This window comes from Lemur catta, chromosome 1 (assembly GCF_020740605.2).
Source record: "Lemur catta isolate mLemCat1 chromosome 1, mLemCat1.pri, whole genome shotgun sequence".
Taxonomy (NCBI): domain Eukaryota; kingdom Metazoa; phylum Chordata; class Mammalia; order Primates; family Lemuridae; genus Lemur; species Lemur catta.
This window is the reverse complement of record NC_059128.1, coordinates 186550652-186571034: the sequence shown is the minus strand read 5'-3', so window position 1 is coordinate 186571034 and position 20383 is coordinate 186550652. Positions and strand designations below refer to the sequence as shown.

The 20383-nt window shown below is 38.2% G+C and overlaps 1 protein-coding gene and 1 pseudogene across 4 annotated transcripts in view; both read left to right on the top strand.

Annotated features, from left to right (window-relative positions):
• Positions 1-19965, top strand: part of VEPH1 (ventricular zone expressed PH domain containing 1) — a 211061-nt gene extending 191096 nt beyond the window's left edge. For all 4 annotated transcript variants that reach the window (XM_045539535.1, XM_045539534.1, XM_045539536.1 and 1 more), the window contains 2 exons: positions 13320-13456; positions 18344-19965. In XM_045539535.1, coding sequence (XP_045395491.1) covers positions 13320-13456; positions 18344-18580 — 374 coding nt within the window. In that variant the 3' untranslated portion in view covers positions 18581-19965. The remainder of the gene's footprint in view (positions 1-13319; positions 13457-18343) is intronic.
• LOC123630212 lies at positions 4491-5350 on the top strand (annotated as a pseudogene).
• Positions 19966-20383: the final 418 nt, after the last annotated feature.

The following is a 20383-nucleotide window of genomic DNA, read 5'->3' as shown; positions in this document are numbered from 1 at the left end:
GAGAAAGAAGAACAGACTGACCCCAAACCCAGCAGAAGGCGAGAAATTGTTAAGATCAAATCAGAATTAAATGAAAAAGACAACAAAAATACTATAAGGGAAATTAATAAAACAAAAAGTTGGTTCTTTGAAAAGATAAATAAAATAGACACACCACTGGCTAGACTAACCAAGAGCAGAAAAGAAAAATCTTTAATAACTTCCATCAGGAACATAAAAGGAGAAATCACAACCGAAGCCACAGAGATCCATGACATTATCCATGAATATTACAAAAATCTTTATGCACACAAATTGGAAAATGAGGAGGAAATGGACAAATTTTTAGAAACACACAGCCTTCCCAAGCTCAATCAGGAAGAAATAGAATTCCTGAATAGACCAATATCAAGAACTGAAATTGAAACAGCAATAAAAAACCTTCCCAAAAAGAAAAGCCCGGGTCCAGATGGGTTCACACCTGAATTTTACCATACATACAAAGATGAACTGGTGCCCATCCTACATAAACTATTCTTCAATATTGAGAAGGATGGAATTCTCCCCAACACATTCTACCAAGCCAATATAACATTGATACCAAAACCAGGAAAGGATGCAACAAAAAAAGAAAACTACAGACCAATTTCTCTCATGAACGTAGATGCAAAAATTCTCAATAAAATCCTAGCAAATCGTATCCAAGTGCTGATTAAAAAAATAATTCATCACGACCAAGTAGGCTTCATCCCAGAGATGCAGGGGTGGTTCAACATACGAAAATCTATAAATGTAATTAACCACATAAATAGAAGCAAAAATAAAGACCATATGATCTCTCAATAGATGCAGAAAAAGCATTTGACAAAATTCAACACCCTTTTATGATAAAAACACTTAACAACATAGGCATAAATGGGACCTACCTAAAAATAATACAAGCCATATATGACAAACCCACAGCCAACATCATACTGAATGGGGAAAAATTGAAAGCATTCCCACTCAGAACTGGAACCAGACAAGGCTGCCCACTGTCCCCATTACTTTTCAACATAGTATTGGAAGTCCTTGCGAGAGCTATCAGACAAGAGAGCAGAATCAAAGGTGTCCAAATAGGGACAGAAGAGATCAAACTCTCACTCTTTGCTGATGATATGATGTTGTATCTGGAAAACCCCAAGGACTCAACCAAGAGACTCCTGGAATTAATTAACGAATTCAGTAATGTCTCAGGTTACAAAGTCAATACACACAAATCAGAGGCATTCATATATGCCAATACCATTCAATCGGAGAACCAAATTAAGGACTCAATACCTTTCAAAATAGCAACAAAGAAAATAAAATATCTAGGAATATATTTAACTAAAGAGGTAAAGGACCTCTATAAAGAGAACTATGAAACGCTAAGGAAGGAAATTGCAGAACACGTAAATAAGTGGAAATCCATACCATGCTCATGGATTGGAAGAATTAACATCGTTAAAATGTCTATACTACCCAAAGTAATCTATAGATTCAATGCAATTCCTATTAAATTACCAACATCATTTTTCACAGATTTAGAAAAAATAATTGTACACTTTGTATGGAAACAGAGAAGACCCCGTATAGCAAAAGCAATCTTAAGCAATAAAAACAAAATGGGAGGTATTGATTTGCCAGACTTCAAACTATACTACAAAGCTGTGGTGCTTAAAACTGCTTGGTATTGGCACAAGGGCAGGGACACAGACCAGTGGAACAGAACAGAAAACCCAAATATAAAACCATCCTCATATAACCATCTAATCTTTGACAAAATAGACAAAAACATACTCTGGGGACAAGAGTCCCTATTCAATAAATGGTGCTGGGAAAACTGGATAGCCACATGTAGAAGACTGAAACAGGACCCACAGATTTCACCTCTCACAAAAATCAAATCACGGTGGATAACAGATTTAAACCTTAAATGGGAAACGATTAGAATTCTAGAAGAAAATGTAGGAAAGACTCTCACAGACATTGGTCTAGGCAAAGAATTTATGAAGAAAACCCCTAAGGCAATCGCAGCAACAACAAAAATAAACGAATGGGACCTGATTACATTAAAAAGCTTCTGCACAGCCAAAGAAACAGTCACGAAAATAAACAGACAGCCTACAGAATGGGAAAAAATTTTCGCATACTACACATCAGATAAAAGACTGATAACAAGAATCTATTTAGAACTCAGGAAAATCAGCAAGAAAAAATCAAACAATCCTATCAAAAAATGGGCAAAGGACATGAATAGAAATTTTTCAAAAGAAGACATAAGAATGGCCAAAAAACGTATCAAAAAATGCTCAACATCCCTAATCATCAGGGAAATGCAAATCAAAACCACAATGAGATACCACTTAACTCCGGTGAGAATAGCCTTTATCAAAAAATCCCAAAACAACACATGTTGGCGTGGATGCGGAGAGACAGGAACACTCATACACTGCTGGTGGGAATGCAAACTAGTGCAACCCCTATGGAAAGCAATATGGAGATACCTTAAACAGATTCAAGTAGACCTACCATTTGATCCAGCAATTCCATTATTGGGCATATACCCAGAAGAACAAAAGTCATTCTTTAACAAAGACACCTGTACCCGAATGTTTATAGCAGCACAATTCACAATCGCAAAGATGTGGAAATAACCCAAGTGCCCATCAATCCACGAATGGATTAGTAAACTGTGGTATATGTATACCATGGAGTACTACTCAGCTATAAGAAATAACAATGATACGACATCTCTTTGGTTCTCCTGGAGAGAGCTGGAACCCATTATACTAAGTGAAGTATCCAAAGAATGGAAAAACAAGCATCACATGTACTCACCAGAAAACTGGTTTCCCTGATCATCACCTAAATGTACATCGGGGAAGGATACCAATTGGATATCAGACTGGGATGGGGGGGTGGGGGGAGGGGATGGGTGTATGCCTACATGACGAGTGCGTTGCGCACCCTCTGGGGAATGGTCATGCTTGAAGGTGCAGACCCGGGGAGGTGGGGTGGGGGAGGGGATGGAGGTATGAATACATGATGAGTGCCAGGCGCACTGTCTGGAGAATGAGAATGGACGCGCTTGGGACTCTGACTCGGGGGGATGGGCAGGACAAGGACAATGTATATGACCTGAACTTATGTACCCCCATGATGAGCTGAAATAAAATAAAATAAAATAAAATAAAAAGTTTGCCTTCCTTTTGGGACTCTTTTAATTGCCTCTCACACCTGCATTTTTATTAAAGGTATAAATTCAAAGTCTGCAGGCCTGGAATCTTAAAAAAATTCCCGGCCTTACTGTGAAATCTATCACTATTCCTAGCACTGTCATATAGGCCCTTAAGATACTATATTTCTTAAACCACCTGTTCATCATCACAGTAAAAGGATGATCTTGTTCATTTCATATTGATCCATGGTCATGATGACAGCAGCTACTATTTATTAATCCCTTACTGTGACCAAGGGTCAGTTAAGCAAGGCCACTGTTAAGCTCCACAGCACTTTCATGTGACTTCATTTATGTGGATGTGGTCCGCTTGGGGATATAAGGCTCAATCTGCAAAATTTGGGATGAATTTCAGCCCCCGTTTACCACCTCGGCCGAGTGCCCTTGTGTGGTGAACAAACTGCATAGCCATTTGTGTTGGCCCCTTGTTAAGCGTAACAACTCTAGAGAACAGGAAACTGAAGCTCAGTGAGGTTGAAATAATTTGCCCAAGACCAGTCAGCTGATAAGTAGCAGATTCTGGACTTCAGTTGAAGTCTGGCTCCAAAGACAGTGCCCTTACTCTGTAAACTATATGCCTATACCAGAGGAAGTTTTGTGGATAGACCTACATGACCTATTATAATCAGGAGTAAACATGGCATTCAGCACACTATGTTTAAGTAAATTATAATTGGTTAGAAAGATATTCAGAATTGCAACAACTCTTCAAATAAAATGGTGACTGAATTATTGAACTCTTGTGCTCTTGAGATAAAAGGGATTGTATGACTACAAAAATTATCACTTTTCATTATGTTACATTACAAAGCATCAGATTCCACTTTGCATGATGCCCAAGGCTCTTTAGGATTGGCCTCATGGTGAATTTCACACCTCATCTCTTGCCTCTCGGTCCCCACCCTGCTCCCTCCCAAGTTCCAGTCACATCGAATGAGTTACCATTCCCAGAAGGCATTTAGTGCCCCCTCCCTCAGCCTTGGCCCTTTGCCATGATTTTTTATTTTTTGCAGAATAGCCTTCTTCTCATCACCTTCATAACTGCTACTTACTTGTCCCTGAGAATTCAGCTCAGTGTGTTTCAGTAAAATCCTGTGCATGGCTCTGTTCTGCTATTTGTCCCACTGTACTACAGTTGACTCTGTACTAGCTTCCCTACCGCAGTCCTCTACATCACAAAGGTTAAGACTGTCACATTTTCTGAGCTTCCTCCAGCCAAGAAGTCTGGTTCTCAGACTTTCCTCACAGCATGGCCCCCAAAGGCCAGTCTCCCCTCCCACCTCAAAAGTAGAAACCAAGACCACCTACTGCCCCACCACTCAAGGACACATGGGCCTCCCTGGGCTGGCTGAAAAAGAAAGAAAAAGAATATCAAGAAGCAATTGAACATATTGATGAAGTACCAAATAAAGTAGACAGACTTAATGAACAAGCCAGTGAGGAAATTTTGAAAGTAGAAAAGAAATATAACAACTCCACCAACCATTTTTCAGAAGAGGTCAAAATTGATCACCAAAATCCCAACTTGTGGGGTGACATTTGTCAGCCATCCACAAGTGTGGGCACTGCTTGAGGAGGAGGACGAAGAGGTACTAAATTTGTTGATCAAAGCTGAAGTGACAGAGTTTGAAGATGATAAATCAGGTTACAGAATAGATTTTTATTTTGACGAAAATCCTTACTTTGAAAATAAAGTTCTCTCCAAAGAATTTCATCTGAATGAGAGTGGTGATCCATCTTCAAAGTCCACTGAAATTAAATGGAAATCTAGAAAAAAAATTGATGAAACATTTCAGTCAAATGCAGAGTAAAGCCAGCAGGAAGATGCAGCATTAGGAACCAGAGAGCCTCTTTACCTGGTTTACTGACCATTCTGATGCAGGTGCAGATAAACTAGGAGAGGTCATCAAAGATGATATTTGGCCAAATCCATTACAGTACTACTTGGTTCCTGATATGGATGCTGAAGAAGGGGAAGGAGAAGATGATGATGATGAAGAAGAAAGTTTAGAAGATATTGATGAAGAAGGGGGTGAGGATGAAGGTGAAAAAGATGAACATGATGATGAAGAAGAGGAAAGAGAGCAGGATGAAGGAGAAGATGATTAACAGAACACTGATGGATTTCAATCTTCCCTTTCAAAAATTTTCTCTAGTCCCTGGGAGCAAGTTGCAGTCTTTCTCCCCCCCACACCCCTTTTGTGCTTAGTTGCCCTTTTCTTGAGGTCTCTTTTCTCTACACCATGGTTCTCAACTTATTTCGGGGACAGGGAAATACCTTGAGCAGAATACAATGGGAAAAGAATCTCTACCCCTTTCTGTTCCAAATTCATTTTTATCCCTTTCTGTCTCAACAAAAACTGTATGGAATCAACACCACCAAGCTCTACAGCAAAAAAGAAACACCTGCTCCTTTCACTCTGCTGGAAGCTGGAAGTAGTAGTGTAGAGAATTCTAGCCTTTTCCCTCCTTTCTCTATATATTGGGCTCGGAGAGTACACTGTGTCTCTGTGTAAATATGGACAGTTAGCACTTACCAATATGTATGTCTACTTTCTCTTATTTAAAAAAGAAAAACGGCCAGACATAGTGGCTCACACGTGTAATCCTAGCACTTTGGGAGGTCAAAGTGGGAGGATTGCTTGAGCCCAGGAATTCGAGACCAGCTCTGAGCAAGAACAAGATCCCATCTCTATTTAAAATATAAAGAAATTAGCCAGGCCTGGTGGCATGTACCCGTAATCCTAGCTACTCAGGAGGCTGAGGAAGGAGGATCACTTGAGCCTGGAAGTTTGAGGTTGTAGTGAGCTATGATGATGCCACCGCACTCTAGTCTGGATGACAGAATGAGACCCTGTCTTGAAAAAAAAATTTTAAAAGTAAAAAATTTTTAAAAATGCTTTTTAAAATGGGGTTATAGAAAGTCAGCAAAGGCTGAGTTTGAGTAGTTTGGCTGGATTAAGTGGACATTTTGACAATATGACTTCTTCTTTGACATGTTTAATTTTGATGTTTAAAGGACATCCTTGTAGTTTAAGATGATAGTTTTAAAATAAATTCTCTCCTAATTAAAAAAAAAAGATTGAGACTGTCTTATTTGTCTTTGTATCCTCATCACCTGGCATGTGCCTCATACATGGTAGGTATTCAATAAAGGCATTGTAAATAAAAGAATAGGAGAATTCATGAATGGTGATAAAAAGCAGAACTTAGTCTTTCATAGCAAGAATTACCTGGATTTTAAATTCTCTTATTAACTGAGAAAAAACCACCGGAGGCACCTCATTTACTGCTAGTCAATTCCACCATCAAGACATAAAAGGGAGTTTTCGCTAATCTTTGGACCCAGGGTCTTCACCCTTTTTCTTCTTTCTACCTTTAATAAGGCAATCCTCCATAAGAAGGCAATCACCACCATGCCTGTAGCGCACAAGCTACTACAGTGTGGGGAAAAAACTCAGGTAGGCAAGTTGCAGGTACAAATACTTTGGTCCAGCCAAAACAAAAGCAGATTGGTCAAGAACAAAAGTCATGGCAATAGTTTTGGGGGATACTCAAGGCATTTTGCTTGTTGATTTTCTGAGGGGCCAAAGAACAATAACATCTGTTTATTATGAGAGTGATTTGAGAAAGTTATCCAAAGCTTTAGCAGAAAAACACCCAGCAAGCCTGCACCAAAGAGTCCTCCTCTACCAGGACAGTGCTCCTGCTCATGCCTCATCAAACAAGGGCAATGGGAAATCATTCGGCGTCTGCCTGACAATCCTGACTTGGCTCTTACTGACTTCTTTTTGTTTTCTGATCCTAAAAAACCTTTAAAGGACACCATTATTCTTCAGTTAATAATATAAAAAAAGACTTTACTGGCTGGTGCAGTGGCTCACACCTATAATCCTAGCACTCTGGGAAGCCAAGGCAGGAGGATTGTTTGAGGTCAGGAGTTAGAGACCAACCTGAGCAAGAGTGAGACCCCATCTCTACTAAAAATAGAAAAAAGTAGCTGGCACATGCCTATAGTCCCAGCTACTTGAGAGGCTGAGGCAGGAGGATCGCTTCAGCCCAGGAGTTTGAGGTTGCAGTAAGCTTTGATGATGCCACTTCACTCTACCAGGGGCAACACAGTGAGACTCTGTCGCAAAATAAAAGAAAAAAAAAAGATGTATCTACACCAGCCAGAGGACATCAGGAATGGCCTATCAGAGGATGCCGTGCTGGAACAGGATATGTATTAGACTTGGTAAAAACAAGTCCAAGTTAACCAGAGGAGCAAGTGAGAGAAAGTGTTCCTTAAACTCTTCCCCAGTACATTCAAAATGGCAAAGGAAACCAAAGTAGACTGCACTGACATGGTTAAAATCCCAGGACCCTCCGTTCTTCAGGGATGGACTAAATGGCTGGTATCGCTGGTTACAAAAGTGTCTTGAACTTGATGGAGTTTTTATTGAGAAATAAAGTTTATGTTTTTTATTTTTACCTTTTGATTCCATTTTCCCACAAACTTGTGAAGTCCCCTCATATATTCCAACTTGGCCCAATTTGATGCATAGCCTGTGCTCAATCGCTGCTATTCCCCGTCTCTCCCACCCAGCTCCATGTCCCACAAGGCTACCACACGGTGCCTGCATAAACAGGCCCCTTTACCTCTGGCTTTCAGCTCCCCTGGACCACTGGGGACACCAGCTGGAGGTCAGAGGGAGGGAGGAGAGTGAGGTCGCATCATTTACTTGCGGGCTCCCTCCCTGCTCAGACACAGAGATCAGCGGTGCCCTGTGCTCCAGGCCACAGCTCCTATCAGGCAGTGCCCCCTGTACAGGTCTTGGGTTCTGACTGCTCTTTCCCCTCTCCTCTTCACACAGAGGGTGTCATGCCTGCATGGTTACTGGCCCCTGAAAGTACTCTTCCTACACCTCACTCACACCTAGGTAAACAGTCCCTTTATTAACTCCCCTCAGTTGCTCAGCTTGTGATACAGTCTGTTTTCCACCCAGATTCAGCATGACCCATAGCTGTTGCCATCTGGGGTTCATGAGGTTTCATGCCTGTGCTGGCAGGACCCTCACAGGCTCTACCCCTCATTAGTCCTTTCTGGTGAAGCTTCAGAAAAGCTTCCCAGTGATGTCCAGTTTGACCTCCCCATGACTGATACCCAGTCTCTTTCCCAGATCTGATAACTAGAAAAGCTTAAATTGGCTCATACCCTCAGTCCTCAGCCCATGGATGTCCCAGAGCAACTGCTTTATGCACTTGTTTCTGGGTTAATTGATTCTTCCAGCTTCTTTAGGTTCTTTTGTGTATTTTCCATCACCCTTCTCTGTTGCTGCCTCTATCCTTTTCTGTACTCTTTCTGGAAAATTCTTTCCCTCTTCTTCATCAAGGGCCCAGCTTTCATGTCACCTCCATTCAACTGAAAGTGGAATTTCCTCTTTTTGAATGTTATAACACTTGGCTTATACTTCTCCAGTTGCACTTGTCAAACTCCACGTTGACCTGGAGTTTGTAAAATGCTTTATTTCCCCCTGTAAGATGATATTCAAGCTCCCTGTGAGCAGGCTTTGGTAACCCCTCAAATCTAAATACAGTGCCTTTCAGCCCATCTGTGTTCAAAAACACATGTGAGATGGATGAATGAATGGCTGATGGATAAATAGATGAATATTCCTTATTGCTTTATCCTTTCTGCTGTGGGCTTCTCTGCTCTAAGGGATCTATCTGTTAATATTGTACTCTCATTCATCAACATGTTGAGGAAGATTAGCACCTTCAAAATTCATTTTTTATTGACATAAATATTTTCAACTCTTGGTGCAGAAAGAGGTACAATTGGCCGGGTGCGGTGGCTCACGCCTATAATCCTAGCACTCTGGGAGGCCGAGGCGGGAGGATCGCTCAAGGTGAGGAGTTCGAGACTAGCCTGAGCAAGAACGAGACCCTGTCTCTACTAAAAATAGAAAGAAATTATATGGACAGCTAAAAACATATATAAAAAAAATTAGCCAGGCATGGTGGCGCATGCCTGTAGTCCCAGCTACTCGGGAGGCTGAGGCAGGAGGATTACTTGAGCCCAGGAGTCTGAGGTTCCTTTGAGCTAGGCTGCCGCCATGGCACTCTAGCCTGGGCAACAGAGCAAAACTCTGTTTCACAAAAAAAAAAAGAAAAAAAGAAAGGGGTACAATTAATGAATAAACATTTGTATTAGCATTCTAAAGAACTTTTGTTGATAAACACAGTTACAGTTTGGGTTCCAACTGCACTTGAGAATTCAGTTGAATAATCCATACCTTTTTCAGCCAGTTGATATTTAAAGAAAGGAACAGATCCAGGTTAGTAGAGAATGTCTTAGCCAAATTGTGGTGCTTTGAATGAAATAATGTGTTGTTAGAAAGTGAGAAAATGCTTGATTGAATATCCTGTATGTGGTACATGTAAATAAGATCATTTTAGGTACATGATCATGCCACATGTTATTTTAAAAATGGAATATGATAATCCTTAAAAAATTAATTCTTTGTTTTGGTTGTGAAGAGGCCATGATGTTATATGAGAATTACTTGCTTACAAGGACATGCTATGGACAATATACCTATTAAAATAACACATGCCCAATTGCCTATGACAGACATAACTGCTAAAAAAATTTTAAGATGTGGGATTGTAGTTGGAAATGTTTTAAGTCTTTTTTTTCTTTGTCTTTTGAAACTATTTTAAGATTAATTTTGCAACTACAAATAGCCTGGCTTTTACTGAATTATCTGAAGCTGACCCTTATGCCTAAATTTCGGCCCTAACATTCAGCTGCCATAAAGTTCTGCTAACATTTCCATCCTAAAACCCATTTCATGGACGTTTTTCCTGGAATAAAGTTTTACTGAGCTAAAATGAAAACTTTTTGCTTAGCAGAATATCTCTGAAGTTCTTCATCCTTTGTTCTTAGTAACCCTATCATTTTGTCTTGAGTCTCTGTCATGGCCATTATATTCCATTCACCCCTGTCTCTAGAGAGTCCTTCAACACTTTTGCCAAGTGCTCCTTGCAGACTTTTGTCCCACACACTCTTCATTCGGGTCTGCCTTGAGGAGAAATACAGTAGCTAATCCACGATGTCAGATCCAAAAGGATACATGCATGTGCTTAAACATTATCTATACTGATCATGATTTAAAGTCATCTCAGATATCATAAATATTTCAAATGCTTCTTTGAGTAAATATGAGAGACTAAGACAGGAAAAATGTACCATTATTAAATGGCATTACATCAAATCATCTTACCATTAAAACCATGGCAAGAAAGCAATGTGATTACAAACTGGAAAGGAAAGTCTTTACTAAAAGTCGGGGTGGGAGCAGTAGTGCTTTTGCCTTGCTGTGTACCTAGCATCCTCGCAGACATTTCTTTGTTTTGATTTTTGACCTCTCAACCTCCCTGTTAAGTGGGAGGGGACGGTTTCTATTTCGTATTTGCTGATCAGAAAATGGTGGTTGAAAGGACTCAAACCTAAATCTTCTGAGTTCATTCAAAATCCTTGAACATTATAATTAGATTAGTAATATTTTGACATTTGAAAACACGGAAAATGGGGTTGGGTTTTTTGTTGCTCTTGGTTTTTATGTATTTTCCCCCTTTTCCCTCCTCTTCGATTCCCCTCTTAAAACTTTCTTCCTCCTCCCGGGTAGACTGTCGCAGTTTTTATGACTCAGCAGCACATCGTTAACAAGCAGGTGCTGAGCCGCTAGCCCAGGCAGGCACTGTGCTAAGGCTGCCCCTGTTCCCAGAGAACGTGTACCGCAGGGGGATGATGCGGTGTCGTAAGTGCTTTAATCGAGGTCACTGCAGAGTGTGGGGCTGCACCAAGGAAGCCACCAGTATGTTTATGGAAAATTTAAGTTTTCAAAGCACATTACTAGCTTTAAAAATGCTCTAAATCAGATGATTCATAGTAAAGCAAAGCAGAACACTGAAATAATTTTCTTGAGATTGATTTTCAATTTATCCTTCACGGTTTCTGCTTTCCCTGGCCTCTGCTATGCACAGTACTGGCCACCAGGGAGCGTCTCAGACGATGGCAGAAACTTCTCATCACTGAGGTCTTAGACCACATGTCACTTTGAATGCCCAGGTTCTTTCCTGACCTCTTAAATGCATGCATGCCAAACCACCAAGTCACTCACTTCCTATTCTATTTTCATCTTAGGCCTTATCACTATCTAACAATATATTTGATATGCATTCTCAGTTTTTAGCCTTAATTTGGAGTTGCCAATGGAACAGTTGATTGAATAGTCGTCAGACTATTCAATTTTTCAAAAACTTTTTTTTAAAAAAGCCAAACTAGCCTTAATAGAACTTTGTTTATGAAAACTATACTTTCATTATTGTTATCCTAAAAATGCTCTGTCAAGGTGGAAAATCCTCCTGTATGAGGTAGTTATTTGACCTACATTAAAAAAAGAGGCCAGGTACAGTGGCTCACATCTGTAATTCCAGCACTTTGGGAGGTCAAGGTGGGAGGATCTCTTGAGGCCAGGAGTTTGAGACCAGCCTGGGCAATATAGTAAGGCCTCATCTCTACAAAAAAAAAAACGAACTCAAAAAATTAGTCAGGTGTGGTTGCATGTGCCTATAGTCCTAGCTACTCAAGAGGCTGAGGCAAGAGGATTGCATGAGCCCAGGAGTTTAAGGGTACAATGAGCTATCACTGCACATTGCACTCTAGCCTGAGTGACAGAAAAAGACTCTGTCTCTAAAATTAAAAAAAAAAAAGAAATGGTAGCATAGGAAAAACAGATGTGTTCATATGGTCAAATGGGAACTGTCCGTATTTTTTCCAAAGAGATGGAACAAATTTCATTACTTTCAAGGTGCTATGAAAATTGAACACAAATGTATATAAATAAATAAATATTGTCCTACTCCAAATTGAGCTTTCCATTGTCCCTTTCTGCTAAAATAATGTGCTTTCATATGAATTTGAAGGATAAATCTTATGTAGTTGGTAAGAAAAATGAAAATTTTCAGTTCAACATTTAAACTTCTGATATAGTAATGTATCTTCTAATTCTATGATTATGTGTAATCATACACACTCTGCTTCAATGTAAAATTAATCCATTCATTCAACAAATATTTATAGACTTCCTACTATTTACTAGGTACTATGTTAGATTCTTGGTGATTCAACAGTGAACAAACCAAAGACTCTGCCCTTGTGGACCTTCCAGTTGGATGAGAAAGAAAGATATTCATCAGATAAACAATACCTATCTACAAATGATAATACCTGATATAAAAGAAATATACAATGTGCTATGAGAACATTTAGAGGGGAAGCCACTCTTGTCTGGGTTTGGGGAAAGTTTCCCAAAAGAAGCAACATTTTAGTTGAAATATGAAATGATCAGTTGTTGACTAGGTGAAGATAAGAATACGGAAAAGAGAGATTGTGTGTTCCAGAGAGTTAAATAACATGTATTAATACAAGAATTGGGTAAGTTTGCCTTTGTAGCTTAATGTTATGGCTTTAGGAAACATGCCTTTTGAAGTGCTGCATTGACTTTTGCTGCCAAAAGCTAAATATACTTGGTTTGTGATTATAAAGCTATATTTCTAGCAGTTCATGTGTCATAAAGAATGGAAATTTGTTTTTTATTACCTAGTTACTGACGAAATCAAAATGAAGGTTATGGTATGCTAGATATTTTATGCCAACATTTCAAACTGTTCTAAATTGATCTGGTCATTCCAACCTAAGGAACAGAATACTATGAAACAGAGAAGCCAAGAAGCACAGAAAGCTGGATATCCGGATGAACCTTTAATATTGCTACCCAGATGCTCTTTCTGTGAACTAATTCCTTTTGAAAATCTCAATGAAGGTTTTCAACATTTTTCATTATCATATCTGAATTGTGCATTCTTTTAGGGACAAAGGAGAAAACGTTAAGCAAAATCCTAATTTATGAGCCCACTTTCCAGATACGCTTACTGGATTCTGGTTCACTGTGCAATTCTGACTTTTTTGATCACTTGCCAAATAAATAATGGAAAATAAATGACTTGATCATTCTGTTACCTTCCACAGTTGTAAATCAAGATGGCCAGCCTCTCATAGAAGGAAAACTTAAAGAGAAGCAAGTCAGATGGAAGTTCATCAAAAGGTGGAAAACTCGTTATTTTACACTGGCTGGAAATCAACTTCTGTTTCAAAAAGGAAAGTCTGTAAGTTCCTTTGTCATCTCTTACACTTGCATTTTTGAGGTTTTGATCTCCACCAACCGGCTAGGCATGTTATCTTGAGTCAGAACCCTGATAATTTTTTCCTTCTCCATTTTACAATATTACAGCATTATTTGATTACATATTTCCCTTTGTCTAGTCTGTTCATTCCTGTGTTAGTTGGTTCACTGTCTCTTCAGTTTATTATGGAAGCTTGTTTGAGTTGCCTTAAGTTTTAGCAGACGGACTACGTGGTGGTCTGGACTCAAACACCATGGCTTTTGTTTCCTGGAGGGCCACCTACATAAATTTATGGCTTATGATATTGACTCTGATTTTTGTTTATAACTACAGGTTATATTTGCAGGTAGGGGTCCAAGGAAGAGGGACAGTAGGCAGGAAGGAAAGAATGAGGCTGATTCATTTTAAATATCTTTTATAGTCAATGAAGTTCAATTTTGTTTAGGGAAAAATATTATTATCTTTTATTCATTTAATATACAGTTAATAAATAGGATACAATTCTAATAGAATTAATAAGTATTCATTTAGCATAATTTTCAATCTGAATAAGATGCTCTGTAGTTATCTGTATTCTGAATTTTCAGTAGGAAACCTCTGGAACAGCATACTCTACTGCTCCCCATGTATACTTAAAATACAGAGCCAATGGTAAACTGTGTTAGTCATGGCTCTTGACAGAAACAGAACCAATAGGATGAATATAGTTATATAAGAGATTTACTATGGGAATTGGCTCATGAAATTATGGAGGCTGAGAAGTTCCACAATATGCTGTCAGCAAACCAGAGAACCAGAAAAACTGTTGTAATTCAGTCTGTGTCCTAAGACCTGAGAATCAGGAGAATCAGTGGTATAACTCTCAGTCCAGGCCGGGCGTGGTGGCTCACGCCTGTAATCCTAGCACTCTGGGAAGCCTAAGAGGAGGATCGCTCGAGGTCAGGAGTTCGAGATCAACCTGAGCAAGAGCAAGACCCCTGTCTCTACTAAAAATAGAAAGAAATGATCTGGACAGCTAAAAGTATATAGAAAAAATTAGCCAGGCATGGTGGCACATGTCTGTAATCCCAGCTACTCGGGAGGCTGAGGCAGGATTGTTTGAGCCCAGGAGTTCAAGGTTGCTGTGAGTTAGGCTGATGCCACAGCACTCTAACCCAGGCAACAGAGTGAGACTCTTTCTCAAAAAAAAAAAAAAAAGAAAACTCTCAGTCCAAGGCCAAATGCCTGACAGCCCCTGGGAGCGGGGGAAGGAGATGCTGGTATAAGTCCCAGAGTTTGAAGGCCCAAGAACCAGAAGCTCTGATGTCCAAGGGCAGGAGAAAACAAATGTCTCCACTCAGGAAGAGAGAGCAAATTCACCTTCCCCCCCACCTTTTTGTTCTATCCAAATCCACAATGGATTGGATGATGCCCATCCACATTGGTGAGGGTGGATCTTCTTTCCTAGTCTACTGATTCAAATGCTAATCTCTTCCAGAAGGACTCTCAGAGACACACCCAGAAATTATGTTTTACCAGCTATCTGGGTATCCCTTAGCCCAATCAAGTTGACACGTAATAAGCTTAACCATCACATACACCAAAGTGTGTCTGAATTAATGAACGAAAGGAGTTAAATTAGTTAAAAATGGCAATTCATTCTAGATATATGCACTATATCTTTAGAGTCCTCTTTTACAAAAACTTATTTGAACATTTTATTCAACTGGAATCAAGAATAATGTAACTGAATTATGATAAATTCTAACCAGTACTCTTTTAATTAATGACTTCCTGTTAATTTTTCAAATAAAAAAAATATTTTTGTGACACCTACTTTGATCTCATGTTACCTTTTTCATCTGGGTGTGTTATGACATACACAGATAGATTCTTCAGTGGCTGAAGATCTTTTTGAAAGAGAAATATAATAGTATGTTCAATTTAGACAGTTATTAGAGATTTAGAGAAACAATAGTTTTTAAGCATAGGTTCACACTGAAACATTTTTCAAGTATTTAAAATGAACATATGAGTTTGCTGTTTTTATTCAAGAAATCAGGAATAGAAGTAAAGATGTAGTGATTTCTCAGATTCCCTTGAGACAAAGCAGAGTTTAGTCCATAGGAATGAGTTTTTCCTGAACTCAAATAATGACCTTTATACTTCTTGATTCAGGGCTTTTTAATGAAGCTTAAAGAATAAGCTATTTTATAATTAGCTAGCTTGTTTGACATCTTTATTAAGAAATAGTGGTTTTACATTCCAGAAATCTAACAGAACATGTGGCTGGAATAGTGAGAAATAATTTAATATATCATGGGGCCACAGCAAAATACCTCTAATCTCCAGGGACACAATAACTACCAGTGGTCAGCAGTCCTGCTGAAGCTTCAGCCACATCGTAAAAGGCCCTTCCTTTCAAATAAAAGAAATGTGCATTTTAAAATGAGAACTGAGGTTGAAAGATTATAGTGTAATTTTTTACTTTTGCATTCCTAAGGTCTTGGTCTCCACCAACTAGCTAAGAAACAGTGTCCTTTGACTTTCTTTCTATTCTTATCTTAGTTGATTCATTGTTCCTCTTTAAATTACTATGGTAACTTTTTGTTTTCTTTCTTGCTTATTCCCCTCAACCTAACATCAGGAAGGAAACCTTTTATTTTCTTGATTAGTTCCTCCATGTATCAATTTCTGTACTGTAAAAATACTATTCTATATTCTATAGGAATACTATTCTATATATATAGAAATTCTATGCAAAGAAATACTATTGTATTACTATCAGATACTTATTATAAAACAAATTAGGCTAAATAAAGTATTGGCTAGTGTACATGTCTTCAAACTTTATCCTGTAAATCCTCTAAAAGAATTTTGAAAAATCTATGCAAGACCTTGTAGCATTTTAAGTTTCATCAACACTTTTTTTACTGTGTTTAAACAGTTGCACAAACTGTAATTTCTGTTGAATTGTAAATTTGACACTTTGAAGTAAAAAGAACACATCTCTTATTTAAATGTAACCATTGGAATAAAATACCATAGCACTTCGATACCTAACACCAGCCCTTTTTTAAAAATGGATACATAAATTAGCTCTTCTTTAATAATAATGTTTATACCATTTCTTTTTTCTTTGAAATCGTATTTCCGTTCTACTTCTCCCACATCATTTTATCTTGATTTCCCTACCATTTTTCACTACACTAAAATTAAGTATATATATTAAAACTTAATTGTTTTAATTTCTTGCGCCCACTAGTCTCTAAGTGTTAAGATTTTTTTCTTATTGAATTATATTTTTGAAAAGTCATATCATTCAAGAAAATCCACAAGTATAATACCAAATTTAATAAATATTTGTTAAACATTAAAAAAATGGAAATGCTATTGGAAATGCATCTCTTAATGAAATAGATGGGGAGTGACTATGTTGCCTTGGTTGATGGATACTTTCCTGACATCAATATTTTGAATTGCTTTTTTGTTTGGTGCTCCTGAGGTTTTTCCATGTTGGACAATACACCGTAGAAAGCATGAGGTGGGTGAGGAGGGTGCCTTTTCATTGCAAAGTGAAAGAAGGGTGATTATTATAAGAGGAGAGCTGAGAAAGGAGAATTGGCAAGATTCTCAGCCACAGATACATTCTCCAGTAGATAAAATGTATTCAGGGAGGGAACATATATTCAGGGCAACTTGAATCTATGCTCCTGGATTGCAAACTCAGACCAAATATACTCCCTGCTTAAAAAAAAATTAAAAAACAGGCCAGGCATGATGGCTTGTGCCTGGAATCGTAGCATTTTGGAAGGCTGAGGCAGGAAGATCAGTTAAGTTCAGCAGTTTGAAACCAGCCTGAGCAACATAGTAAGATCCTGTCTCTACAAAAAACAGAAATATTAGCTAGGCATGGTGGTGCACACCTGTAGCCCCAGCTGCTCAGGACACTGAGGCAGGACAATCACTTAAGCTCAGGAGTTTGAGATTGCAGCGAGCTATGATGATACCACTGCACTCCAGTGGTGACAGAGCAAGACCCTGGCTAAAAATATACATATAATATGTATAACATATGCATGATGTATATAACATATATATCATATACATAACATATATATGAAGGAAAAATGTTGCAGGCAAAGAAAAAAAGAAGAAGAAGAAATGTATTCAGGTAAAGACCCAAAATTGCTTTAAAGAAGTATCTGATCCCTTAAAATTATTCATGCTATAAAGTCAGAGCTAGACATTAAAATTAAAAACAAAACTATTCATGCTAGCCTAGTGTGATGATGCTGGTGTTGTAGAGATGCTTAAGCCTCTGCTTTGATAACAGGCAAATATAACATCATTAAATATTCCTTCACTTAGTGTTTGTAGACAAAGCATGGTTTCAAAGCTACCTAGAGTTTCAAAAACAGTTTTATCTATTCAAACACTGGAACCTTGTTCATTCAATTAAGGGTTTGGCAAATCTTTCTTAGAAGTAGCACAAATGAAAATTCAATTTCATGACTCCCAAACTATCTGAAATTCTGAGTTAATAGTATTACAAATTGTACTGCTGCACTTTATTAATAGTATTAAAATCAATAGAAAAAGACAGGAAATTAAGAACTGTGAATTAAGCATTTTTCCCAAATCCCACTTTATAATAATATTCTATAAATTGGCTATCTTATGCCAAGTTACAATGTTATAACAAAGGCTCAATTGCCCACTCCTTCCATTATCCTAATGACTCTTTGAGGCCTTAGCACCCAAAATAACAAAGATCTCGAGCCATAGAGAGCAAAAGGATTCTGGCCCTCTTGGAAAATTCTCCAGTAGTCAGAGACCCTTGCCTACAGTAAGAGCCAGCTCATGTTCTTTCCTTCCCATGCATTTCAGAAAGACGATCCGGATGACTCCCCAATAGAACTCAGCAAAGTACAGAGTGTGAAAGCTGTGGCCAAGAAACGCAGGGACCGCTCTCTCCCTCGGGCTTTCGAAATCTTCACAGACAATAAAACCTACGTTTTCAAGGCCAAGGATGAGAAGAATGCAGAAGAATGGCTCCAATGCATCAATGTGGCTGTTGCCCAAGCAAAAGAGAGGGAAAGTAGAGAAGTAACCACATATCTCTAGGGATTTACAAGCCATCCTCACGCAATTGTACACCACAGGCATTGCGTTATCATTGCCAATGTCAAGAAAACAAGATAAATTCACCAAGCATGTTGTTTTTTACTAAATACCAGTGGAATTGTTGTCCCTAAGAAGAGGAGTCTAAAATGGCAGGATTCTTAGTAAATTTCATACCCTAACAGCTTTTGTTTTAACTCCAGAATATCTGTCTGGTACACACAAGGGAAAGGAGCTATCAAGAATGCCCTCAGATGGTGGGGAGCCAGGAAGGAACAAGTCACTGATAAAGATACTTGTGTAGATATGTCATTTAAAATTGTAAGAAACAACTTTGAAAGATGCCTGAACTATCCTGAGGAAAAATTCACACTTCTGATGAAAATCAGTCTGTCAAATGTATTAAAAGAAAAAGGGAAAAAAAGAAAACCTATTAGAAAAGTTAAATTAATGTACACTGAGAAAAACCATATAACTTACTAATAATTACATTATCCTCACTTAAGTAAAATGGGTCTAACATGTGGTAAAATGGTCCTCAAATTAAGCCACTTGTGAAATTATTATAAATGTCTATCTTTCAGAATTACTTGTTTAATTATTCCCTTTAGGTTCATATAATATAATCTAAAGTTTAGGTATTTGGATACATCTACTGCCGACACCAGTAACTGTAAGATAGAATAAGCATAGAAAACCATTTTCTCTATCTTCAAAATATATGCCATCTCCAGTAAACTTTAACATTTTAAACTAAAGTTCTATAATTTCCTTCTATGTATTCAACTTTTTAATGCCTCCAAATTACAAACATTTATTGGTTTTTTTCTATTACCCATATATATTTCTTTAACTAAGCTATAGTAGACAGAATTCTAGAATGATTCCCAGTGACCCATGCCCTGGTATAATCCTCTTCCTGTTGAGTGTGGGCGGGGGCCTATAACTTGCTTCTAACTAATAGAATATGACAAAGACAATGAGATCGTCTCTCCCATAATTATGTTGCATTATGCAGCAAAGGTGAAAAGATTTTGCAGGTTTACTTAAGGTCTCTGATCAGCTGACTTCGAGTTAATTGAAGAGATATCCTGAGTGGGCCTGACCTAATCAGATGAGTCCTTTAAAAGTTGGTGAGCAAGTCAGAGACTCTCTCTTCTACTGGCCTTGAATAAGCAAGCTGCCTCAAGTTCTACAGCTGCAGAGAAATGAATTTTATTAATAATCATGTGATCACAAAAGAAGACTCCGAGCCTCGGATTAGAGCCCAGCCCCAGCCAACATCGTGATTATAGCTTTGTGAAGCTCTGAGTAGAGGACTCAGCTAAACCATGCTTGGACTCTTGACCCACAAAAACTTTGAGAAAATAAATGCACGCTGTTTTTAACTGCTAAATTTGTGGTGATTTGTTATACAGCAATGTCTAATACAAAATTTAATTTGGAATACATATAGAGAAGAATTTTTTCTTGAAATTTATTGTGTAGTGTAGTATAGAAGCCTGGAGAAATATTATAAGTTATTAACACCCTGACTCTACTGCTAATTCACTAGGATAAGAAATATAAAAGGAGCCATGTTTGAGAAAGTAAACTTAATTCAGTTTTAACATGTAAAGTTTGAGGGTATTACAAGTTACAGAAGTTATTACCCATTGGAAATAGAGCCCTGGAAGTCAAAATTTCAGTTCATTGGATATATAAGTAGTCACTGAAGATGCAAAATTATATGAAATTACTCAGGAAGAATACGAAGAAAAAAGAATTAATAAAGGCTCTTTGTCACAAAAGCCAAATTAGTAAAGA